Genomic DNA, 27280 nt, shown 5'->3' on the forward strand with positions numbered 1-27280 from the left:
AGATTGTGAGGTGCCATTTGGTTGTCATGGCAGCTCATGCCCCCAAGACAGCAATATATTTCTGTCTACTAGGACAAAAAAAGCTAAAAATAAGTGGAAAAAGGTTATTGTGTGAAAAAAAAAAAAAAAGATACTAAAAGTAAAACTAAATACGTTATCGCATCTATAATTAAAAAATAAATAAACATAATTTTGCACAATTGCATCTGTAAGTCCAATCGATCAAAAGAATGCATTTATTCTGCAAGGTGAATGTCATAAGAAAAAGAAAAAATATATACAATGACAAAATTGTGCTTTTTTTGGTCACCCTGCCTCAAAAAAAAAAAAAAAGGCTATTAAATGCGATCAAAAGGTCGTATGTACTTCGAATGGCATCAATAGAAACCACAGGTCGTCCCGAAATGACAAGTCCTCACACAATCCCACTGACGGAAAGATTAAAAAAAGCTAGGCAGTTGGAAGATGGCGACAAACGGTTTCTAAAAGATTTATTTTTAAGTAGTACAGAAGAAAAAATTAATTTGGTATCGTCGCAATCGGACTGGCCCACGGAATAAAGTTACGTCATTTTTGCCACAATTTGTGTCCATGTACAAGCTGCAAACTTCTCCAAATGTAAAATTTTTCACAGCTGAGGTTTTGTAAAATTGTTTCAGTGCAGACAATCCTCTATGAGCGAAACTCCCTGATCGTATGCTCTAATCCATCAGTCTGTTTAGCTCATAGAGGATTGCCTAGGCAGCATGCAATTGTAACATACCCTGCAGCTGTGAAAAGTAGTAAGTCGGACACTTGCTCACCCTCTGCTTTCAGTCAATGGGAACAGACAAATCAGACATCTTGAAGAACAGTGAGGGATTGAAACAGTTTAAAAGCTGCAAGATTTACGTACATAAAACCCCTCTAACAAGATGTGATAAGCAGCGCCACAGACTGAATATTTAAAATTAGACTTTTACGGACACAGTGATGCCAATTTTACTCGGTAAAGCTTTTTCTTTAAAATAAATAACATTTACCAATAGTTTAAAAAAAATTTTAATGTTACTTTTTAAGTCCCCATAGGTGACTTGAAGTAGCAATGGTATTATTGTATATGTACAATACACTGCAATACTTCAGTACTGCAGAATATTGCAGATTTACAGGCATCCTATTAAGCCGTGCCGCAGACTTAATAGATAAAAGCCCACGGCAACCCTGGAGGTCTTCAGACATCCCCAGGCTACCAAGGCAAACAAACAGTACCCCTCGATGTCATCAAAGAGGGACCATTCAGGAAACAGAAGTAGCCCCTTCGTCTGTCAAGTCACTTAAAGGTCGTTGTGCCAGCGGCATCTAAGTGGTTTAATGGCTGGGATCCGAGACATCTCCAATCCCAGCTGTTGTGCTGAGTGTCAGCTGACACCCATGCATATAGTGGGCTTGGCTCCTTAACCTGCTCTATACACTTACATCCAGCATCCACTGTACATGCACAGCTGATGTCAGGAAGAGGTTAATGTAATGGTCAAATCTTGGGAAATATTACATCTGTACATGAGCAGCGGTATAAATCACCTTGACATAGATCATGGGGAGCGCCTGTTTGGCTCGGCTGTAATGTCTGGCCACTCTGTACACCGTCTCCGGCACGTAGTCCAGCACCAGATTTAGGTAGACCTCATCTTTCTATAAAAATAAGGAAGTTATAGACATCAGCACTTCTAGACAGATGATAAGTAATAAGACTATAATCATGATATAACAATCCACACGCTCTGCTCAGAACTGAACTATGTGAGCTTTACAGAACAAGCGGAGAACAAACGAGGAGACGCAGGAAACAAAGCGACAGATTTGGGGACGATTCATGCCTCGGTAATATAGGTTTCCTGTATATAGCACCATTAACGGGGTGAAATCCCGTACAGAGTCTGATAACGCAAGAGCGTCTGGGGAGTGCGCATTTACTTTAGGATCCCAGTCTGCTGGACGTTCTCTACGTTAAACCAGGATAATCCAGGATTTATTAGATGAGCCAGATTAAGGGGGGTTTCCGAACAAATATTAAATGATGATGTATCCTCAGGATAGGGCATCAAGAGTTGAGCACCGGGAATCCGCTGCTTGGGATTCCTGGCCATTAGTTGATCAGGCCCTATATCATTGCAGCGGGACTGAAGCAGGAAAACTCAGAAGCCGCTTCACACCCATTGAAATCAATGGGAGCAAAGCTGTCTATCACACTTCCTGTTCCCCTCCCTCAGACCCCAATGACTATGTCCGGCACCGCTGCAATGACAGAGAGCTTCATGATCCGGCGATCAACTTTTGATGAACTATCATAAGGATGTAATCATCAATATTTGCCCGGCAAATCCCTTTAATCCCTTTAAGGACCAGGCTGTTTTGTACCTTAAGGACCAGACACTTTTTATGGATTTTACCTATGTGGCGGTTTTAGTGCCCGTTTTTAGTTTTATTTGGGGTAAAATTCTAAAAATAATGATTTTTATTTAACATTTATAGTTATTTTTTTTTATTTAGTATATTTATGCTAAAATAAAAGTATGGGAATGGGTTCCTCTATTTGTTTCGGATGTTTTGATATATAATAATATGTATGGTTTTGGTTTACATAGCGCATACGGCGACTGTTTTGGTTGGTGTCGGCTCTGGGTTATTCTCTTTCTTCTGTATGTATTGTTGTTTTAGTCTGTAATTTTGTCTTACTGATGTATGTAAATGTGTTTTTTTAATAATCTATCTATGTCCCCCATGACGTCACGTAAGACCTCTGGGGGACATTCATTTTTTTTTTTATTTAACACTTTTCCACTGCAGCTGGGGCATCCATTGGAGCCCCAGTTACAGGGGAAAACAACCCCTGTAGTGACAGTCACTGGCAGAGCCGGCCAGGGTCTAGTATGACCCTCCAGCTCTGCTGTATCAGGGAACCCCGGCGGTCACATGACCCCCTGGGCTCCCGTAGTGCAAAAAACCCTTCCACTTTCACCTTCTAGTACACAGCGCTCATTGAGCACTGTGTACTCGGGGAAGGAAAAGGCAGAAGGGGTTAAAAACCCCTCCTGCCTTCTCCTCCGGTTTATCAGCTGTCGCTAACAGCTGATAACTAGTCCTGCCTCTGATTGATTGCAGAGGGCAGGAGGCTTAAAGCACCACCGTAATTTTACTATCGGCGGGGTTTCAAGCCCAGGACCAAGCGCCATATATTTACCGCGCCTGGTCCTTGATGGGTTAAATGAATTTTTCTGCATACTACAGTATACTTCCGTGTTATGCTTTAGGCCTCATGTCCACTAGCTAAATGGAATTGCGGATTCACGCCACGGAATCCGCGGCGGATTTTGCCCATAGGGAACTATTGGCCATCCGCGGGTCCATTAAATTGATTTTTGCACCCGCGGATGGCATTTTAATAGAATTGCGTTTTTCACGCGCGGGAGAAAAAACGCGGCATGCTCCATTCTGCCATGGATTCCGCGCAGATCGGCAACATTGCTATCACATTGATAGCAATGTGTGCGGATATCTGCATGCAAAAAAAATACCATTTAAAGCAAATCCGCGGCAGATTCTGCGCGGATTGTATTTTTCTAGTGGACATGAGGCCTATGGGTGCCGTCACACTTGCGATATCGCTGTGTTTTTGGTTTTTTTTTAACGTAATGTCAATAGGACTTTCTAATGTTAAAAACGCTTCCCACAAAAACCGCAAGTTTGTGCTTTGCGATTTTTGTGCGACGCATTTTTAACATTAGAAAGTCCTATTGACATTCGCGTTTAAAAACCGCAGCCATATTGCAAGTGTGAAGGCACCCTATGGCCACTCAGCGATGTCTGAGCGATGACAGGAAGCAGTAAGCAGCGATCCGTCGCACTCACCTTCTCTCCACTGGAATAAAAGAAGTAACGGAGACGCACAATGTTGCAGTGATCCAGCTTCCTCATGATCTGCAGCTCTCGGTTCTGAAATGTAAAAGGAAAAAATAATCAATAATCCTCTCCATCTGCAGAACAACATTACACAATGATGGGACCGATACGGACCGTTACAATGTGTCAGCGGCCTAACAAACCCGGACGCATTCAGAGCAGAGTTCAAGGTCGCTGCTCTCTAGAAAAGCTGGGTGGTAGCCCCCTAGGGGGCAGCAGATACCAGTTGTCTGGCCTTCTGCACACTCCTAATGATAAATCCCATAAATCGGCAGGCAGGACACCGCTAAAGCGACCCTCCAGTCCTGGACAAACAAAGATGGCCGCATCGCTTCTCCTACTAGCTGATGCATACGGTGTATTAGGTATGCGCTGGTATCTGAAGACACTACATGCTGATCAGCATGGCTCATGTGTGCAAGGCAATCATCCACAAGGAAAAAGTATGCAAGTCAACGAATGTCAGCCAAACCAGAGACTCCTCCAAACGAAAACCGACCCATGAGTAGACGGCCGACTCCACATTCTCTCATCAGTATGGAGCCGGGTACTGGTTGGTGGAGGAGATGCCGGAGAATCTGTCACCTACTTTTAACCCTATGGGCTGAAAGTAGGTGACCTGTAGCGTACGTGGATGTAAGTTTTATACTCATCTTCCCCATTGTTCCCCCGGTTGTGAGCGCTGAAAGCCGCCATTGCAGTGCATTGAGCGGCGCTGCCAAGTAGTCTGCCCATTCTAATGTTAGAGCAGGTAGCCTAATCAGCAGCACCGCTCAATGCACTCCAACGGCGGCTTTCAGCGCTCACACTGGGGGAGCAGTGGGGAAGAGAAGTATAAAACTGACATCCCCGTACTCCAGGGTTCCCCTAATTTCAGCCCATGAACTTAGTTTATATGGCTAAAAGTAGGTGATAGACTCTCTTTAAGACCCAATATCCACAGGCAGATTTAATTTGCGGAATCCGCACGGGTCACCTGATGGAAGATCTGCAATTCAAAGTGCCGATAGGGAAGCATTGGCATCCGCAACTGAATTTAAGCATGCGGATTTGATTTGCGAAGAGTTTGGTGCAGAAAACAAATCGCAGCATGCTCCATTTCAGTGTGGATTCCGTGTGGACGGGCTCAATAGAAGTCAATGGGTGCGGATTATCCCCAGTGCATCCGCAAATACAATTGCAGATGCACTGCGAATTTGAAAAGGTAAAATCAATTAGGTAGTTAGGGAAAAGGCTGGGAGATGGCGTTGCTGATGTTTTTCCGCGTGGATGATCCGCAGTGCATCCGCGTAAAGCCGCTCGGAAAAACCATTACATCCGCTATCTCCCGCAAATGGTTTCCGCAGGAAATCCGCATGCAGAATTCGATACGCCTGTGGACATGAGGCCTAAAGGTGTTGCTCCAAGATATAAAGTTATCCCCTTACCAAAAGCATAGGTGATAAAACTTATGATCATGGGGGATCTGACCACTATGACCCCTATCAATCCCGAGAACGAGGGTCCCAAAGGTGCCCGCATGAATGGAGCGGAGGACATGCATATGCACTAAGTGCTCAGCAATCTCCTATATTGTCAAAGGGGTCGTCCAGTTACCAAACACTCTCCCCTATACTACCAATTGTTCTAAAACAAAAGGTTCTGTACTTACCTCTCCTCTGCTGCCACGATCCAGCCCCACTGTGGTCCCGGTGTTTGTTGCGGCAGATGTCCTCAGCATTAGCTGGCCAATCAGAGGATGCAGATCCACAGTCTGTACTCTTGGCATCATGGCATCCAGGATGTGAGTGCTGATGCCACTAGAACAGGCGGTGATGCTGCAGCCTCTGATTGGACCATAGCGGGGCTGCAGTGCTTATTCGTGGCGGCAAAGGACGGGTAAATACTGCTCCTTTTGTCATTTTAGCACAGTTGGTGTTTAAAGGAGAATGCTGTCTGGTTAACTGGACAACCCCTTTAAATGGATGGCGCCATGGTGCAAGTGTGTCCTCCAATCACATGCAGATCTTCAGGACCCCTATTCTTAGGATCAGTGAGGGTCCTAGCAGTCATCATTGTGTCCTTATCCTGTGGATAGAGGAGAACCCCATATCTTGACACAACCCCTATGAATGCAGATCGGGGTGGGGTACTGATTCCCATTGGAGAGAAACTGCATCTAAGGCATTTCATCCAGCAATACACCCTGGTCTGTACAGATGAGGGGCATGAACCCGGAAACATCCACCTTCAGATGGGTCGCTCTTCACATCAGAGGAGTTTCTGATTTAGCCCACATTCAAAAGAGTCATAAAGAAGATACATCCCCTCACCCATAATGCTGCACAATATGACAGATGTACCGACTCTAGGAAAGCTGGCCGGCAACCCAACTGTAAAGGCAGCCATATTTGCGGTTTTCAGGAGGGGTAAAGCGCTCTGTCAGCAGAGCAGCTGTGCGGCCATATTAACCCCATGATCCCCTGTGAAAGGTCAGTGGTTGCCCCTGGGCCATGAGAGGACAGCTCCAGCACCTCCAATCTGCTGACCAGTTAGTGATACCATCTGTGAGCAATCATATACAGGGGAACCCCAGGCTATATCCCACCTCCCTCTGACCACTAGCAATAAAGCATGACAAGTGCAATCTGCCACAATACTGTATACCGGGGGTTCACTGAATATACAGACTGACAATTGTGTCCTTAGGGTGCTGAACTGCAACCGGAAAGTCCTAAAAAAGGAATCGCTGTACAATGAAAAGTTCTGCTTTGTAAAAACCGTGCAGGAAGTTTTCCAAGCCCGTCATTTCCGAGGCTGGGCCGAGTACAATTTCCCCGGGGCACGGTGGAGCAAGCCTCTTCATGTATGGAGCGCATCCCGGCAGCTCGTGCGCCTTCTCAGAAGTGCATGTCGGGTCAGACTTTGGGTACATTTCTGGTCTCTAGCTTAAATTATACAGAAATCTGTAGGTTCGGGTCACACTCCCTCCTAACCAGCGCCACCATCTTTTTCCAAGAGTGTCAAGGCGAGCGAAAAATGCCAAAAAGTCCCACATTTTTGCACTTTTTTTTTACGCCAGAAACTGAAACTCACGAGGACATTCATGAAGTGTGTTATAGCAATCTAGCTGAAGGTTTGCTACAATTGCATCCAGTCTAGAAAATCCTCTGAGATAAAAAAAAGACTAGCCAAAAAATCCCAAACCTCTTCCTCGCATTGAGAGTGTGTTACATATTCCAGCACCGATACATTGTATCAGCCTGGACTGGCGATATATGTAATAAACCTTCAGCTGCCATAGAAGTCAGAACGGTGCAGGTCCCACCCTCGGCCCCCACTTCCCATGCCTGGCTGTGCATGGTGGTCAGGATTAAGGCAAATAGCCCAGCGTGTTACTCCAGTAGAAGTCAATGGGAGTTACACAACCAATGTAGTTCCCAAGCTCCGACGAGTCTATGAGACACAGAATCCGCGCAGCTCACTGCATTTGTTGCGCGCATAACTGTGCAGATATGTCAAGCAATTCCAAGCGGTTTCCCCGTAGTGGCAATGACACCGCCACGCCAAATCCTCCCCCTCAAAACGACGCTCCTCATATGCTTCAGACACATCAGGCTCAGGATTATTAACAGGCAACAAATTCAGAGCCGGCGGCAGAGAAAGAAAATGTGATCATTATTACAGATGGGAGCTCAACCCAGCCCAGAAATAGACGCTTCCATTAATAAAATATCTGACAATTCCTCAATGTCCCGGACAACGCCGCCGCCAGCAGACACATTGATTCTGCAGGTAGATTTGTAAACGCCTTAAGGTGCAATCACACCGGCGAGCACGATAGCTGGCCGAGAAACTCGATCCAACATCAAACTTGGAAAATTGCGATGTTCACTGCGAGTGCGTTGTGATTAAAGTCGCATCAATAAAGGCATGTATGTCATGTGTAAAAAAAACATGTATTTTCAAAAGGGGGGAAAATGTACGAGAGTACATTGGAAACAATGGGCAGGATTTCTGCAGACTCACAGAAACATTGCAGCATGTTGTACCTCGGAGCATCGCTGCAAGAGGGAAAAAAAAAAAAAAAAAAAAAGATTGCACATGTAAATAGACCCACTGAAAACAAGGCTGTCCATTTCAGTGCAAGTTTTGTGCATTTTGCTAGAAACTCGCTTGCGTGAATGCATCCTTAAAAGGGTTGGGGGTGGGGGGATAAATCTGAAGAAATTCTATGATCCAACGAAGACAAAGTTCTGCGAATCCCTAAGAGGGGGTAAGTGAGGAGCAGTTATGGTGGCCGTAGGACAGAGATCCGTGTCATCACCTCTCAACACTTTCTGCTATTTTAGGCCGATGAACGTGTGCCAAGCTTATAAAAAGTGATTACAGCTAATAAGGCTCAACTGCAGAACAGCACAGACTGGAAAAGGCAGTATGGAGGCAGCGAGAGAGGGCGCCACAGGTCACACCGAGTGATAGGGGAGTAACTAAGGTAAACTAAACCGGAATGATTACACCCAGCAGAGGGCAGTACCACCGGCAGAGGAATATAAAAAGTAAAGTCCCCTGGTGCAAGCACCGAGCCGTGACAGACTCCAAGGGTGACATCACATCGTGACGTTTTCTTGGCAGGCTGATTTTGAGGGGTGGTTTGCCAGTGCCTTCCCCAGTCATCTTTATCCCCAACAAGCTGGGTACTCGTTTTACCGACCTCAGAAGGCTAAGTCAACCTTGAGCAGGCTACTTGCTCAACCTTCAGGTCGTGAACGAGAGCTTAGGACTGCATTCTGTCGCCTTAACACTCTGTGCCACATGAGGCAGAGGGATACAGCATCCCAAAATCCCCACAAAACAGAGGCCTCCAATTCTATATACTCCCAATGTACAGTCTCTACCGGGGTCCACGTATTATCCAACCGTGCAGTCTCCACTACACCTCCCCCTATATTCTCCAGTGCCATGGCCTTAACCATCTCCGCTGTATACTCCCGACTTGCAACCTCTCTCTGTATGCTGCAGCGCTGCAGCACTCCGCCGCCTCCCCTGTGTGCTGCAGCGCTGCAGCACTCCGCCGCCTCCCCTGTGTGCTGCAGCGCTGCAGCACTCCGCCGCCTCCCCTGTGTGCTGCAGCGCTGCAGCACTCCGCCGCCTCCCCTGTGTGCTCCAGCGCTGCAGCACTCCGCCGCCTCCCCTGTGTGCTCCAGCGCTGCAGCACTCCGCCGCCTCCCCTGTGTGCTCCAGCGCTGCAGCACTCCGCCGCCTCCCCTGTGTGCTCCAGCGCTCCGCCGCCTCCCCTGTGTGCTCCAGCGCTCCGCCGCCTCCCCTGTGTGCTCCAGCGCTCCGCCGCCTCCCCTGTGTGCTCCAGCGCTCCGCCGCCTCCCCTGTGTGCTCCAGCGCTCCGCCGCCTCCCCTGTGTGCTCCAGCGCTCCGCCGCCTCCCCTGTGTGCTCCAGCGCTCCGCCGCCTCCCGTGTGCTCCAGCGCTCCGCCGCCTCCCCTGTGTGCTCCAGCACTCCGCCGCCTCCCCTGTGTGCTCCAGCACTCCGCCGCCTCCCCTGTGTGCTCCAGCACTCCGCCGCCTCCCCTGTGTGCTCCAGCACTCCGCCGCCTCCCCTGTGTGCTCCAGCACTCCGCCGCCTCCCCTGTGTGCTCCAGCACTCCGCCGCCTCCCCTGTGTGCTCCAGCACTCCGCCGCCTCCCCTGTGTGCTCCAGCACTCCGCCGCCTCCCCTGTGTGCTCCAGCACTCCGCCGCCTCCCCTGTGTGCTCCAGCACTCCGCCGCCTCCCCTGTGTGCTCCAGCACTCCGCCGCCTCCCCTGTGTGCTCCAGCACTCCGCCGCCTCCCCTGTGTGCTCCAGCACTCCGCCGCCTCCCCTGTGTGCTCCAGCACTCCGCCGCCTCCCCTGTGTGCTCCAGCGCTGCAGCACTCCGCCGCCTCCCCTGTGTGCTCCAGCGCTGCAGCACTCCGCCGCCTCCCCTGTGTGCTCCAGCGCTGCAGCACTCCGCCGCCTCCCGTGTGCTCCAGCGCTGCAGCACTCCGCCGCCTCCCGTGTGCTCCAGCGCTGCAGCACTCCGCCGCCTCCCCTGTGTGCTCCAGCGCTGCAGCACTCCGCCGCCTCCCCTGTGTGCTCCAGCGCTGCAGCACTCCGCCGCCTCCCCTGTGTGCTCCAGCGCTGCAGCACTCCGCCGCCTCCCCTGTGTGCTCCAGCGCTGCAGCACTCCGCCGCCTCCCCTGTGTGCTCCAGCGCTGCAGCACTCCGCCGCCTCCCCTGTGTGCTCCAGCGCTGCAGCACTCCGCCGCCTCCCCTGTGTGCTCCAGCGCTGCAGCACTCCGCCGCCTCCCCTGTGTGCTCCAGCACTCCGCCGCCTCCCCTGTGTGCTCCAGCACTCCGCCGCCTCCCCTGTGTGCTCCAGCACTCCGCCGCCTCCCCTGTGTGCTCCAGCACTCCGCCGCCTCCCCTGTGTGCTCCAGCACTCCGCCGCCTCCCCTGTGTGCTCCAGCACTCCGCCGCCTCCCGTGTGCTCCAGCACTCCGCCGCCTCCCCTGTGTGCTCCAGCACTCCGCCGCCTCCCCTGTGTGCTCCAGCACTCCGCCGCCTCCCCTGTGTGCTCCAGCACTCCGCCGCCTCCCCTGTGTGCTCCAGCACTCCGCCGCCTCCCCTGTGTGCTCCAGCACTCCGCCGCCTCCCCTGTGTGCTCCAGCACTCCGCCGCCTCCCCTGTGTGCTCCAGCACTCCGCCGCCTCCCCTGTGTGCTCCAGCACTCCGCCGCCTCCCCTGTGTGCTCCAGCACTCCGCCGCCTCCCCTGTGTGCTCCAGCACTCCGCCGCCTCCCCTGTGTGCTCCAGCACTCCGCCGCCTCCCCTGTGTGCTCCAGCACTCCGCCGCCTCCCCTGTGTGCTCCAGCACTCCGCCGCCTCCCCTGTGTGCTCCAGCACTCCGCCGCCTCCCCTGTGTGCTCCAGCACTCCGCCGCCTCCCCTGTGTGCTCCAGCACTCCGCCGCCTCCCCTGTGTGCTCCAGCACTCCGCCGCCTCCCCTGTGTGCTCCAGCACTCCGCCGCCTCCCCTGTGTGCTCCAGCACTCCGCCGCCTCCCCTGTGTGCTCCAGCACTCCGCCGCCTCCCCTGTGTGCTCCAGCACTCCGCCGCCTCCCCTGTGTGCTCCAGCACTCCGCCGCCTCCCCTGTGTGCTCCAGCACTCCGCCGCCTCCCCTGTGTGCTCCAGCACTCCGCCGCCTCCCCTGTGTGCTCCAGCACTCCGCCGCCTCCCCTGTGTGCTCCAGCACTCCGCCGCCTCCCCTGTGTGCTCCAGCACTCCGCCGCCTCCCCTGTGTGCTCCAGCACTCCGCCGCCTCCCCTGTGTGCTCCAGCGCTGCAGCACTCCGCCGCCTCCCCTGTGTGCTCCAGCGCTGCAGCACTCCGCCGCCTCCCCTGTGTGCTCCAGCGCTGCAGCACTCCGCCGCCTCCCCTGTGTGCTCCAGCGCTGCAGCACTCCGCCGCCTCCCGTGTGCTCCAGCGCTGCAGCACTCCGCCGCCTCCCGTGTGCTCCAGCGCTGCAGCACTCCGCCGCCTCCCGTGTGCTCCAGCGCTGCAGCACTCCGCCGCCTCCCGTGTGCTCCAGCGCTGCAGCACTCCGCCGCCTCCCGTGTGCTCCAGCGCTGCAGCACTCCGCCGCCTCCCGTGTGCTCCAGCGCTGCAGCACTCCGCCGCCTCCCGTGTGCTCCAGCGCTGCAGCACTCCGCCGCCTCCCGTGTGCTCCAGCGCTGCAGCACTCCGCCGCCTCCCCTGTGTGCTCCAGCGCTGCAGCACTCCGCCGCCTCCCCTGTGTGCTCCAGCGCTGCAGCACTCCGCCGCCTCCCCTGTGTGCTCCAGCGCTGCAGCACTCCGCCGCCTCCCCTGTGTGCTCCAGCGCTGCAGCACTCCGCCGCCTCCCCTGTGTGCTCTAGCGCTGCAGCACTCCCCCTGTATGCTCTACTTCTCCCCCCCAGCACTGACCTCCCCAGTATTCCCGAGCACTGCAGGACTCCATCGCCTACCGCCAAGTATGCCCCAGCACTCCAACGCCTCCCTAGTATTCGCGGCACTCCACCCCGGCACTGCCTCCCCTGTATGCTCCAGCACAGCAGGACTCCACCAGCTCCCCAGTACCCTCCAGCGCTGTCGGGCCTGACCCAGTAACCCCTCCAGCGCTGTCGGGCCTGACCCAGTAACCCCTCCAGCGCTGTCGGGCCTGACCCAGTAACCCCTCCAGCGCTGTCGGGCCTGACCCAGTAACCCCTCCAGCGCTGTCGGGCCTGACCCAGTAACCCCTCCAGCGCTGTCGGGCCTGACCCAGTAACCCCTCCAGCGCTGTCGGGCCTGACCCAGTAACCCCTCCAGCGCTGTCGGGCCTGACCCAGTAACCCCTCCAGCGCTGTCGGGCCTGACCCAGTAACCCCTCCAGCGCTGTCGGGCCTGACCCAGTAACCCCTCCAGCGCTGTCGGGCCTGACCCAGTAACCCCTCCAGCGCTGTCGGGCCTGACCCAGTAACCCCTCCAGCGCTGTCGGGCCTGACCCAGTAACCCCTCCAGCGCTGTCGGGCCTGACCCAGTAACCCCTCCAGCGCTGTCGGGCCTGACCCAGTAACCCCTCCAGCGCTGTCGGGCCTGACCCAGTAACCCCTCCAGCGCTGTCGGGCCTGACCCAGTAACCCCTCCAGCGCTGTCGGGCCTGACCCAGTAACCCCTCCAGCGCTGTCGGGCCTGACCCAGTAACCCCTCCAGCGCTGTCGGGCCTGACCCAGTAACCCCTCCAGCGCTGTCGGGCCTGACCCAGTAACCCCTCCAGCGCTGTCGGGCCTGACCCAGTAACCCCTCCAGCGCTGTCGGGCCTGACCCAGTAACCCCTCCAGCGCTGTCGGGCCTGACCCAGTAACCCCTCCAGCGCTGTCGGGCCTGACCCAGTAACCCCTCCAGCGCTGTCGGGCCTGACCCAGTAACCCCTCCAGCGCTGTCGGGCCAGACCCAGAAACCCCTCCAGCGTTGTCGGGCCTGACCCAGAAACCCCTCCAGCGCTGTCGGGCCTGACCCAGTAACCCCTCCAGCGCTGTCGGGCCTGACCCAGTACCCCTCCAGCGCTGTCGGGCCTGACCCAGTACCCCTCCAGCGCTGTCGGGCCTGACCCAGTACCCCTCCAGCGCTGCGGGCCTGACCCAGTACCCCTCCAGCGCTGCGGGCCTCCACTGTCTCAGCTCCAATCTCCAGCACATGGTGTCTTGCAGAGCGGCTCTGATCATGTGATTTATGGCTGCACTTAGGACAATGGGGGGGGTTGGTGGTTTCCTGGCTACTTTGAAGTCTAATCTGTTAAGGGAGGCAGAGGAGATTCTGTGTAACCCAGCAGCGAATTCTGGATTCACCTGCCCAGCAAAAACATGTAACATAAGTAAAAAGAACATCTGTCTGAGACACCAAAGCAGCACCTGCTGCAGACCTGGTCCTGCCAGGAAATAATCCATACGTCATACATGACCAGCTACATGGGAGAACTGATCGCGGACATAAAGAGACCGTGTAATAACATCTGCAGCGGGGATCCATCCAGGGAACATGTAATAAACCACACACCTTCAAAAAGGTGCAACAACCCGGCACTGAGGACACATGCAGAGAACATGTAATAACCCTGCAAACACTAGAAGGGGTTTGTCTAGTCATGCCCCAGTGACCAGCTACATTCTGGGAGGGGGTGGGTGACCAGCTACATTCTGGGAGGGGGTGGGTGACCAGCTACAGTCTGGGAGGGGGTGGGTGGGGAGCAAGTGTTCGGCTCCCCCACAACGGAGGAAGTAAAGCATTGTAGCGTTCTCACGGACCGCTGACGTAGGGCAGGACACGCTCTTCATAGCCGCTCTCCTCTGAACCCCCCCACACTTTAAACCAGTCATATTAAAATTGGTAAAATCCTCCCAAAATGTCACTATTTTAGATTTTGAATTTCTTATGCCAAATATAATTGGCGCAGAAGTCAGTCACCTTAAGCGTATTAACTACTTAGTGACATAACTAATTTTATTCTTATAGGGGTTTCTGACTTAAAAAATAGCTGGCCATGCCATAGAAGAACAAAAGAAGCAATATTCACCCCTCGTCTCCCTGGTAAACAGCGTAGCAGCTGCTGCGGCCCTTCCAGTTTGTGCTGATAGCGAAAGTCAGGTGACCGCAAGAGGTCGCAGCATCACCTTCCGTTCTCCTGGCATCCCTCACATCCTGGGCACCATGACGCCAGGAGTTTGGAAGGGTGATGCTTTGGCCTCTGACTGGCTGCAGCGTCCACCATCAGCACAAGCCCGAAGGACTAATATGCCCACAGATTTCCGACGCGTTACACCGCAGCTATTAGGTTCTATTGAACCTAAATCTCTGAACGTTCACACTGCGGAATCCCGCAGCATGAAAGAACCCGCGGCGTGTCCTATTTGCCGCGGGAATACGCGCGCCCGGCTTCCATTGTAGTCAATGGAAGCCAGCAGTCACGCTATACTTCCGCTGTAGCACAGAGGAACTATAGCGTGAATATGCGCCCCGCCCACCACGTCATGACACTGCCGGCGCGTCTTGCGCTGTACTGCGCATGCGGGACTCGCACAGCGGATTCGGAAGGTAAGTATGGGGTCTTTGGGTGGGGTGGGGGGGGCGCGCCAGGCGGACTCCGCTTAGAGGAGAGATTGAGATGAGCATTAACCAGAAAATGCAAGACAAGCTTGCACAAAAATCAGACAGCAAATATGCTCTCTAACTGATAGGAAGTGGCGATTACATGAACAAAAGTCCATATTAACTTCTTAGTGACGTCCAAAACGCCTTCTTACTTATCTCACTAATGGACTTTAAACCTGCATATACATGTTTTAAAGGCGGTGGCTTGGCTAACTGACAGGCAGGCTCCTGCTCTAACCACCAGGAGTAGAAACCTCACGAATGATCCTCAAATAGAACCAGAAAAAAAAAAGTTCAATAAAGTTGAAAAAAACCAAAAAAAACAGTTGTCGCCAAAGATTTTTAATTAATAAAATTGCCCCCAAAATTTTAAGAAAGCAAGACATAATAGGTATTACCGCTTTCATAACGACGCAAACGCTTCTTTTGTGTGAAAAGGCACAATAAAAGGCAATCCAAAAGTCATATGTAGCTTGAACTGCTACCAATAAAAACTACAACTCTTCCCACAAAAAAAACAGACCCCATACAGCTTATTTGCAGGAAAACAATTAAAAAAATGCTATGCTCACGTGTTCACAAAATGCTGCGTTTGAAATCGCAGCATTTTGACATGATTTCGGGCAATTTTTTTTTTAACGCATTTCACAGCGTTTTTAACGTGCCCCATCATTGTGATTGGAGGGGGGGGGGGGGGCACAAAAATAGATCAGTCAGCGCTCGAGTGCAGGTCTGCAATAACCCCATTGAAGTCAAAGTAAGCATTTTACCGCGATTAAGGTGGCAAAAAAAAAAAATTACAAAACAGCCGGTCTGAGAGCTGCCTTACAATGCAGCGATGCAGAGTCAATGGTTTTTCTTGAAAAACATTTTTTATTGCACAAAACAGTACTAAAAAATAAAAAAAATCTACATGAACTTGGTATCAAAGTAATTGTGCTGATTGAGATAAAACAAAGCTATATTACTGAATGGGGAACATTAAAAAAATTAAAAATCGTCCAAATACAATGGCAGAATTTCTGGCCATTTTTGACTCTCCAACCCCACCCCCACCCCTCCCCCCAAAAGTTAAGCAACACCAGAGTGGGGCTAGTAAAATATACAACTCGTCACAAAAAAAAAAAAAAAAAAAGGAAAGAAAAAAAAAGCCCTCAACTGTCTATGTTAGCAAGTTATGGTTCTTGAAATGCAATGATGAAAATGATTTGGTCCTTAAAAAAAGAAAAAAAAAGGCTCATCACTAAGGGGTTAACTCCCCCTGGGATGATGTACAGTCAGACAGGTACAGAAGAAGGATCTAGTCTCTCTCTCTCTCCACCTCACAGACTCAAGTGAGAGCAGCCAACGTGCTGGAACTCTGATTAGTTTGCAGCTTGAGTCACGGCTCTGGTCTCATTTTAAAGTACCAAGATTCTAGGATTTAAAACAAGACCAGGATCCTGATTCTAGCCATGGACAGAACTGAAAATACAGCAGGTAGTAGTAGATCCTCCCCAACCACACGACAGAGCAAACTCTGTTCAACGAGGACATTACAGTTTAGAATGAACAAGCAGACCTCGTCCAGATCAGTAAGGGGGTGAATACCCAATAAAAGATTGCGCGGTTAGAGATGGCCCACAAACCCTGCACCCCATGTATCTGAAATTCTGTCTGTGGGCCGAACACAACTCTGCAATGTCCTCAATAGAAAAAGAGTTCTCTGCACCAAAGAGGACCAGGGCAGCAATGATAACCCCCAGGACCAAAGCCCGCCAGAAGTCCCTAGGACCAAGGGCCATCACATCCTGCAAGTCCTACTACACATACCCTAATTAAATCACCAGAGCTATAATTAGCAGGATATATGCTAATCACAGCTGTGGGTGATTTAATTAAAACCCACAAGTAGTGATGCCCATCCGTGGTCTTTGTACCAGGACTTTATATGCGGTCATTTTTCAGAGGAGATCAGGGTAAGAGTTTTGCAGCAGGATAGTGAATGCAGGGAGGTCACTGATGGAGAAACCGGCATCTGTACTCACAGGGGCTATAAACAGACGGATGACAGCGGGCCCCCTACTGTGCCATCTGCTACTGTGCCCATCACTCTATAAACATCAATCACTGTAATGTGAGTACAAAGCAAAACCCCCCATCACTAGTGAGCAGAGGGTCTTACACTGTGCCGCACTCCATGGGCCATTCCAGGCTTCTGAACAAAAATCTTAAATCGTCAAGTCCCGTGGGTTCACCTGAGAAAATGCTGACCTAGTCCTCCAAACACAGCTAGAGGTTTGTTACAGTGTATCGGTGTAGGCAATCCACAGCAGCAGTTCCAACCTCTCCTGCCCTCTGCTATCCGACACTCCTTCTCCCTAAATCAGCCCTTAGGGGGCGCACTAAGAGAGAACCCATCAGCCCATTCTGCAGGCGTCATGTTATAGAGCCGGAGGAGTTGAGAAGACTGATAATTTCACTAAGTGGGAAAAGATCCAGTATAACTTGTGGTCCAGTGGGCGGGGCTATTAGTGATTGGTAGTTACCTCTTCATCTACACTCCTACACAGATAGGACCGCCCACTGGACCTACAAGCTCAGAGTGAGCAGAGACCCTCCATTCAGGAGCTCAAAACGGCCTTAACACGGAGCAACCGTCATTCAGATAGTCGCTCAGAAAACTCGTTGAGGCGTGCGAACGACAGTCGCTCATTAGCTTCTAAAACAGTGTGCTTATTAGTTTGCAGACATTCGTAGAGGGGATCTCCGCGCAAGTGTGTTTGCAAGTTGTTGAAAAACAAACGACTGCGGCTTATCACTTGTCCTCCTGTCGGTGGCCATATTTACACCGCACAACTATTGCTTGAATCTGCTCTTTTCAGCCATTATTCGGCCAATGGCCATCCTCAGTAACGAAAACTTTAGGCTGGGTTCACACGGGCATTTCCGCCTGATGTGAATGTAGCATGAAGGGGTTTTACCAGGCCATTTTTATTGATTACCTATCCTCAGGATAGGTCATCAGTAGCTGAAGGCCTGGGGTCCACCCGTCGGGCCCCTGATCTATCAGCTGTTCGGGCCCCCGCCATCAACGGCAACACAGGGGTACGGAGTGGAAGTAGCGACTCCTGTGTAGTGGCCGACGCTGGTAACTGCAGGTGCAGCTGTCATTGATTTTAAATGGGACCCCAGCCTGACCGTGGATCAATAAATATAGCCTGGAAAACCCCTTTAAGTCAGTATGTAGAGGGGGTCTTGCTCCTTGGTGGCTTTTTAGCTCAGCTCTATGAGGACACAAATGTGATCGGTGACTATAGTTTAGCTACAGTGCCTAATCTGAAGTAGTCGGAGACACACCCACCTAATATTGGGGCAGGATGAAGGAGACAGACGAGGGGGATTTCTAGATTCATTCAGATTACTGAAACTACAGTCACAAATTACATCAGTAGAGCTGAGCTAAGAAGTGGGCAAAGAGGGAAATAGAAGTATGTAGAGGCGCCCCTCTGCAGGCCGACGGCAAGCGTCCCCCCAATCTGCGGCGCTCCTTCCGCTGTCAGTTGGCTGATGGAGTCACGTTAACGGATTATATGCAGCAGATGACATATACCTGCTCTATTAAAAAAAAGTCTCAAAAAATGGTGAACCCGCAGTCTTCTGTACAGTCTATTATTCCCAGTTATCAGCCATTCCAGGTTGGAAGGGGAAGCAGGGTCTGCAGTGCTCTTCCATGGGATGATTGGCAGGTACTGCGGACCCCCAGCCCACCACCATGACTACATTTCTCCGGATGATTATAGCAAGTGACATTTTCCCTATTACTCAGCAGAAACCAGAACTACAGGACAAATAGCAACCAGGAGCAGCGGCGGTCTCCAGGGATCACTGCCCCCTCCCAGGCCAGAGTCTACACACATCTAAGGAGTCACGTGCCCAGGCAGGGAAGGGTTAAGGCGCTGTCAGCCATGTGACCTGTGTGAATTCCTTTGTCCTAGCTCCAGATCTGTGAGAGATGTGGGGGATGGGCTGGCTTTGTCTGTCCTGACAGCTGTTCCACTGTTACAATGTGTCCGGTGGTCCCAGCTGCTGCCCCCCAGACCGCACCACAGCCCCCATCATCAGCCTTGAGGAAGAAGAGGAGCCTGTAACACCATTGCAGTCAGTGTGAGCCGCAGCCAACGATGGCGACAAAGTAATCAGTCACACTTCTCGCAAAATAACATTTGCACGCGGCCTGCGGCAGAGATCGGTAGTAGTGAGCCCGCCGCTCCACCGCATTACCTGGTATAACCCCGAGCCCTGCACGCTCCACCCCACTGACTGCAACCGATGCCAGCCAGCGCCATCTGGCATATTCACTACCAGAGTCCCCATATCTGACGCTCCACCCCACTGACTGCAACCGATGCCAGCCCGCGCCATCCGGCATATTCACTGCAAGAGTCCCCATATCTGCCCGCTCCACCCACATCAACGGAAACCACACAGCCATGTGCACTCCATGTTATGTGAATGATTCCTACTGTGAAACTAGTCCTGAAAGCTCCACCCCATAAACTGCAATAACCTGCAACACTGCAGGCTCCACCCCATCATCTCCAATATGGTGCAGCACTGCAGGCTCCACCCCATTATCTCCAATATGGTGCAGCACTGCAGGCTCCACCCCATTATCTCCGATATGGTGCAGCACTGCAGGCTCCACCCCATTATCTTCGATATGGTGCAGCACTGCAGGCTCCACCCCATTATCTCCGATATGGTGCAGCACTGCAGGCTCCACCCCATTATCTCCGATATGGTGCAGCACTGCAGGCTCCACCCCATTATCTCCAATATGGTGCAGCACTGCAGGCTCCACCCCATTATCCCAATATGGTGCAGCACTGCAGGCTCCACCCCATTATCCCCAATATGGTGCAGCACTGCAGGCTCCACCCCATTATCCCCAATATGGTGCAGCACTGCAGGCTCCACCCCATTACCCCCAATATGGTGCAGCACTGCAGGCTCCACCCCATTACCCCCAATATGGTGCAGCACTGCAGGCTCCACCCCATTATCTCCAATATGGTGCAGCACTGCAGGCTCCACCCCATTATCTCCAATATGGTGCAGCACTGCAGGCTCCACCCCATTATCTCCAATATGGTGCAGCACTGCAGGCTCCACCCCATTATCTCCAATATGGTGCAGCACTGCAGTCTCCACCCCATTATCTCCAATATGGTGCAGCACTGCAGGTTCCATCCCATTATCTACAATACGCCTCACAAGTTGCACCCATCAATCTGGTCTCCACAACACGTCTGCAGGTCACACAGGTAATTTGCGGGCTGCTATCGTGTATAGACACCCAAGGTCCCAGCATCCCCAACACAGAACGCTGCTGGGGCCATCATCGGGGGTCACACTTCTTGGAGAGACATTACCACCCAGCTTCCCCTGAGGCCCCACTCCTGGCCTGCACAACGGGGCATCAGGAGGCTGCTCTGCTATTACAGACAACAAGGTGGCAGAAGGAAGGGGGAGGGGCAGCTTTCTACTAACTGACAAATTAATAGGCTTCATCAGCAAGAGCAGCGAATGCCCCCCAAGAACAGGAAATGCTCAGTGGGCCGCACTGCTCAGCGCTCGGGTCTTCGCCCAGCCTTAAGCCGGTTTTTCTTTGCCCTCCACTACCTGACATTTTCTTGCCCCTATAGGACTAATGTATTTGTGTCCTCAGATGAACTCACATCCCTTACAGGGTCCTCTGGGGTTGTTTCCGCAGGGTGGTCCCTATCATGGCAGGGTGTGCAGGCTTAGAATACGGTCTTCTTGCCTACGAGTGGTAATTATGGCTCAGGGACCGGCGCCGACAACACGGGGGAACCGAAATCTCCATGCAGATTAGTTTGCACGTTGTTCACACACGAACCTCTGTGACTTTACAGCAGACAACTTTTGAACAACCAACGACTCTTTTAGGCGAGCTGCAAACAAATGACGGACGAGTGCGGGAATCATCGCCCCATTGGTGCCCACATGCACGCGGGCTGACTAGCACCGGAATTTGCGATTATTTAGAGAATTGCCCTGTGAAAAAGGGGCCATTAAGACAACCCCGTTGTACAACAGATGCAATGGCTTTAGGGGAACAAAGGATTGAATGGGCACTGAATGACCCCCCTAATGTCAGTAAGGAAGAGGGGGATTCAGGGACGATTCACGGACCTCCTGCTGTACACAGGGGGGCACAAACTAAAATCCTCTGCATGCAAGAAAGAACTAAGTAGAGGAGAGACAACTGATCCTTGAACCACTAAATGGCCCTGACTGCGGGGGAGGTTTACAGGTTAGAAGTCCATGGAAGTAGATAACAGCTCCTTCCCTCTGCAGCCGTCTTGGCATCCCTGGCACACTGCTGCAAGACAAAGCTGAGGAGGGGGAGGGGAAGCGTCTGGACCCATTTCAAGCACGCTACAAATCAAACAGCGTCTATTGCACAATATGCATATTAATAGCAGCGACGCAGCCGCCCACGCCAGCCAGTGCCCTGCAGTGACTACACAGCCGGCTGGAAGAGTCAGAAGCCATTCCCTGGAACCCTCCTCACCCTACAGAGGGGCGAGACAGCCCTGGCACACGTGGTAGTAATCATGGCGAGAGGAGTACACGGAGCTTGTAGGCATTACATGGTGGGTGAAGCCGGGTAACCATCAGCACAGAGGATTTTAGGAGAGGAGAGCGGGGGAGGGGAGGGGGGACCAGGAGTCACATAGAAGGGGCAGATCCCCCGTAGTGCAGAGGATTTCAGGAGATGAAAGTCACAAACAGTTACATGAGGAACAAAGTTCCCAACAGCCCAGAATCCGTCAGGCGAAGAGTGTGCTGATCACGCCGGAGGTCAGGGATTGGCGACATTACAAGAGCAATAGCTGCTGCGTAAAGCCGGACAATCGACGCTAAATCATGCGCGCTAGCGTCAGCCATTCACGCGCGTGTAATAATGATCTTATGGCCCATTTACGAAGGCCAATCATGGCGAATGAGCATTCATTAGAACGCTCGTTCACCCAATCATTGCTCCGTGTAAACGGTCACAACTAGCAGTCGGCCGGTCGGGTTTTATGCGACCAAGAAGAAAAACCTCCCCGTGTACACCGGATGTGCCGATGGCACTATATTGGGGACAAACTATTGGTAGTCTCCAATGCAGCCTGTACGATTGCCCCGTGTATAGGCGTTAAAGGAGCGCCAAACTCTTATTGCCGCTTGTTTACCAAGCCTGCTTGTCAGTCTGTGTAAATAGACCGTAAGGCCGGTCTCAAAAGGTCGGATGTGAAGTGTGGAATCCGCGGTCGGCTTCCGCACAGAGGATCCAAAGCAAATAGAATGCATTGAAAGGTATGTAAAAATCGCTTTCTCCTACGCATTCATCGAAATAAATTGCGTATACCTCAAGCGGAGGGGAGGAGAATAGATTTAAAAAAAGAATAAAATAAAAAAAAAAAATCGCAGCATGCTGTATTTTGCTGTAGACTCCGCGTCGACGGCCTCCATTGAAGTCAATGCAGATTGCCCGACCCCCAGCCCACCGCAATTCACATTGCAGGCACCCACGCCTCTCCTAGCGATGGCACAAAAAAAGAGAAAAAAAAAAAGAAAAAAAAAATTTTTTTAAATCTATACTGTGTATTACTGACAGCAAGCATCCACGGTCACCCACAGTACAGAAAGAAGCTACGTGGGGTCACGGGCCGGATTTCACTGCGGGGACCCATATGCAGAATCCGGATCGTTCGTGTGAGCCCGGTTTAAGACTTGGAGGGTTCAGGGTCTCCCAGCAGCACAAAGTGCTTCAGAAAAGGGGTGTCCTGATCTTTTGGGAGATCACAGACTAAGGGCTCCTTAGCACGGGCGTATTTGCGCATGCCCATTGATTTCAGTGGGCTCGTTCTCATGAGCGGGTTTTGCGTGTGCATTTCATGTGCAAAAAATTAGGTCCGGTCCCATTTTTTATGGCGTTTTGTGCAGCAAAAGTGCCATAGAAGTCTGACATGTGGGAAAATACACAAAGAGGAAGGGTGCGCCAAACACAGGAGAAATGTGACAGCTGGCCCTTATTAGGCTTAAATAGACATTAAAGGGGTTGTCTCGCGAAAGCAAGTGGGTCTATACACTTCTGTATGGCCATATTAATGCACTTTGTAATATAAAATATACAATATACGATGTATATTACAAAGTGCATTAATATGGCCATACAGAAGTGTATAGACCCACTTGCTTTCGCGAGACAACCCCTTTAAATTCCAAGGAGGAGTGTCACGCGCGTGCGTAAGAACTGGACCTGCGCAAAAATTACAGTAATATGCGCAGACATGCTGATCACGGTCCTCTTCAAACCTTGTTCATGCGCAAATACACTACGGCGAGCATATAGGTGCATACGCACGTGTGAAGCGGTCCTGTTCATACGGAGCAGAGTTGCCACAGATTGTTCATGCGGACCCCATTACTGTAGCAGCCAGGCGAATGAATTTTAAGAGTTCTTACACTATTGACACAATCTGCTGCAAAAATGGACGTGCAGCGTGGAATATAAATCCGAAGCGTGTCAATTCTAGCAGCAGATTTTGTGTGACTCCAACTCTTGAATTCTGCACCAAATGGGGTATTTTTTTAATGTCAGTTGTGCTGCAGATCTGCTATAGACACTCCGCAGCAAACCTGCCCCGTGTGGACCCTCAGGACTGTACAAGGGTCCCCAGCCAGACAGAACCAGTAATCTTAGTCATCTGATCACCACCTGCAGCATCCGCTGGGTATCACCCATTAGTTAAGGGTTTATTCACATGTTGCAGTTTTGAAAACCACATTGATAAATAAAGCCTTAGGGTGCGTTCACGAAGGACGGAGACGCTGGGGAATTTTCACTGCTGCACATTCTGCATCATTTCCGCATTAAAATCTGCGTCAAAATTCACACTACAGGTGCGGATTTAGGTAAAGAATCAGCTGCTACATCGCTCTCCTTCACCTCGGACTACATGGCGTTGGCAGCGCCCCCCGACAGCCTCTAGGGATTCAACTTTCGCATCACCTGACCAGCGGCTTGGCACTCACTAGACTCTGCCAGCGCCATGTATCCCAAGGTGAGGGGGAGCGATGCTACTAAAGTCAACTGTGCATACGCAGCCAATTCTTGTTCACCTATGCTGCGCGTTTTTACGTGGAATCTTCCCCAGCGATATTCCTCAGCATTTCCACCCTGTGTGGGCATCGTCCGTGTAAACGCACTTTTAGGGCATCAGGGCGCAAAAATCCCTTCATTTTACAACAGACTTCTGCTGTTTAATTGCAGTTTTTACAGACAAATTGACAACCTTTCCCTGTGATTTGCCTACCAGAAGCATGCGGGACCCGTCCACACAGTGATACGCAAGAGCCCCGTCTGACACGCTCACCTTGAACCTCTTGTCCTGCAGAACCTTTTTGATGGCCACCAGCTCCCCTGAGTCGCAGAGTTTAGCCTGATAGACCACGCCGAAGGAGCCATTGCCTATCACCTTGGTGTCCGTGTAGCTGACCTCTTGCTGCCGGTCCGGTCCCTGACCCGGGGTGGCCACCACAGTGGTAACTTTGCTGCCATCTTTGTCTCCTGGTAAATAAAAAAAATAATATATCAGTGATGGATGAAAGGCCGGAGATCCGAAACACACCCAATCAACACTCTGATCCACTATATACATTATCTTATATCCAGAGCTGCAGTCACTATTCTGCTATTATGCATCATGTTTTATACTGCAATCACATCCAGAGCTGCATTTACAAGTTTCAAATCCGATTCTCAGTGCAGGGTCAGGCAACCCACGGGGCATCACCTGATAGGGGTTTCCAACTCTTGGGCTGCTTTGCAGGTTATTTGGCCCCTCTGAGGTGCAGCAATGCATTTTGGGATATTCATAGTATTTACTCAGTTTCAAGACTATCACGCTGTGTCTACAACTCCCACAATGCAGCTGGTCAGGAAGACAATGGACAGCAAAGTCCAGCAGCCCGATAGCTAAAGAACGGCAACAGAATGGAGGTCACTAGGGTAGGACATACGGTGAAACAGCAGAACGTGGGACTCCAGCTTTGGGTGTGATTGGAGCATAAGTTGACTTAATAGCAAATTCTTAAATGCAGCTTTGGATGCGGCTGGAGTAGCATAATGCAGGATGAAAGTAAGAAAAGCAAAATATTTATAAAAGAGATTACATAGAAATGAAAAAAGTAGCGCTTAATAGCAAGGAGACAAACAGGTAGAAGAGGGTTGAGATGGAGGAGCAGCGGGCTCCACGGGCGCAGCTAATCTTAATGACTGGAGCTCGCTGCTAATTAGCTGCAGATCTGCTTCTCGCTCAGATAGAAATAGCCTCTCACAGCTGGAAAATACCACCACGCCGACCGCCAAGCCAGCTCGCTAATGACATCCGCTACTTTATGTAATGGGATGGCAGGTGGACATGAAAGGGTTACTGATGGGGGGGCTTAAAGAGCAGCAAACATCACTAATCCAAAGCCAATCTACAGGAGGAGGAAAATAGTAACGCTGGAGGTGCAAGGGTGGAGGGAGAGGGAAGCGGCGGCGACAGCATACATGTAGGTGGGCGAATCCCGACACACGTGCGTTTCCTCTAATTCCTGCGACGTTCAATCCCATCAGATCTCACAGAACGAAAATACGTAATTATGGCGCAAATCACTCGTGACAACCCGATTAACGGGAGGGAAAGCCGGAGTAGCTCAAAACTAGAGCTGACCGATGCCAACTACTAGAATGCAAATCTCTACTTTCTACAGGTGATGGTAATGGAAGTCTACAGACCTAATACTTCTCACAGCTGGGGGTTTGTTACAATTGTATACAGCTTAGACAGTTCACTTAAGGAGTTTTCCAGGCACAAATACTATTGATGACCTTTGCAGCTCTCCATGTTCTCTCCTCACGAAGCGTGTAACTTCCTCTCTGACTCGCCGGACCCCCTCAAGGGTCTTGTTCAGATGTTACAGAACATCGGCAGTAGCAAAATCTACAACGAATTGTGTGGATTTCGAACTCGCCCCATCATTTGATGGAGTGAGACCAGCGGTATAGACCCTCGGGGTCTCCTGACATCTCGTCCTCCTCGCCGGTGGAAAACCATGCAGATTTTTAGAAGCAAACTTTGTGGCAGCAAATCCACCGCGTTTCCGCAATGTGTGAATATACCCTAAAGCCGACGACAGATGGACTTCTCACCTCTCACCCCAAGAGCTTACAATCTAATCTTCCAGTTATAGGAAGACCATTTACCATGGAAGACGAGGAGATGGGAAGAAAATGAACGGCCCGAGGACCTCCGACACTTGCGGGGCGTACTCCGATGCATTCCCATCCGCACTCCACTACCAAAGTTTTGCCGCGATGCCGAAAAAAATATGCCCCCAGAACGCATCAACTGGGGGCTTTGTGCTGGGTCTACAGAGGCAAATAAGACAGCATCTAGGGGTCTACACTGTACCTGGGATGTACTGTATATACAGACATCACACACATATAAGCCCCTGTAATTGGGTGTATGCAGGCCAGGGTGAGGTGCAGCGAGACCCGCTGGAGAGAACGCCGGTCCTGATGAGCCGGCTGCACTTGTTACATACAGAGTGGCAACGGGACGATCTCACATCGTGTCTCGTGGGCCTCAAGGACTCGTCTCAGAAGAAATCCCACCCGGCCGCAGATTAATACAACAAAGAGTCTGCTGTCAGGGCGCATTCCTCAGACATCAAACACGCGGCGGTCCTGTGTACTGGAAACAGGAAAGAGCGCATGAGTTGGCTTCACCGGCGCTGCCAGGAGCCTCCGGAGCAGCTCAAGACGCCCCGTTATGGAGGTATACTAGGGGGGAGGGTAATCCAGTGGGGGCCCCACCGATACCCACAATGTGGACGCTGTGGCCCCTTCTTGCCAAAACATGTCTCACTCCCAATCCAGCACCCCAAAGACCTCCGGAGCGGGGCAGAAGTAGCCACAAGCCCGGGGTATGTATAGTGGAGACTAACTATACATAGCATGCAATCATGGAGTTCAGTAGTATTAGGCTATATAGACACTAGGCGGCTGGGATGGGGCAACAACTGCACCATTGGCAAAACTGCATGTGTGTTTGCCGCAGTTTTGATGCGATTTGCCGCATCACCACCACATCTGGACCATGAGCGGTTTTGCAGATGAGGTTTTCACCACATTCCACGTGAATAAGGACTTAAAGAGACGGCTGCCTACTTGTAGCCCTATAAGCTTTTAGGTTGAGAGTAGGTGAACCGCTGAGTCTGGGGATGTAAGGGTTATACTCACCTAGAAGTAGGTGCAGATTCCCTTTAAGTACCTTTATACGGGGCCATTATCACCCCAATCACTACTTTAAACAGCTATTTTCGGCAATAGTCCTTCCGTGTCCACATCCACAGGGGGCACTGAGCGAGAAGTCACTCCGTTGCAGCTCGTTGAGACCAGCGACTTCCCAATGGAGTTATTCAGTCTTTGAATGACTGCCTGTTAAATGTGAGCGAAGGGGAAGGCCGGGAGACGCCTCTCTTCACTTATGCGCCCAACAGTTGTCCAGTGTAGCCGGTACCTTTAGGGTGTGTTCACACTTTGCGAGAA

The 27280-nt window shown here is 51.5% G+C and overlaps 1 protein-coding gene across 2 annotated transcripts in view; it reads right to left on the reverse strand.

Annotated features, from left to right (window-relative positions):
- The window catches only part of GSK3B (glycogen synthase kinase 3 beta), a 66693-nt gene that overhangs the window by 15756 nt on the left and 23657 nt on the right, over positions 1-27280 (reverse strand). For both annotated transcript variants that reach the window (XM_066599247.1, XM_066599248.1), the window contains exons 2-4: positions 24054-24247; positions 3892-3975; positions 1564-1674 (exon numbers count right to left, since the gene is read on the reverse strand). In XM_066599247.1, the coding sequence (XP_066455344.1) occupies positions 1564-1674; positions 3892-3975; positions 24054-24247 (389 nt within the window). The remainder of the gene's footprint in view (positions 1-1563; positions 1675-3891; positions 3976-24053; positions 24248-27280) is intronic.

The sequence above is a fragment of the Eleutherodactylus coqui genome, chromosome 4, assembly GCF_035609145.1.
Source record: "Eleutherodactylus coqui strain aEleCoq1 chromosome 4, aEleCoq1.hap1, whole genome shotgun sequence".
NCBI classification, from domain to species: domain Eukaryota; kingdom Metazoa; phylum Chordata; class Amphibia; order Anura; family Eleutherodactylidae; genus Eleutherodactylus; species Eleutherodactylus coqui.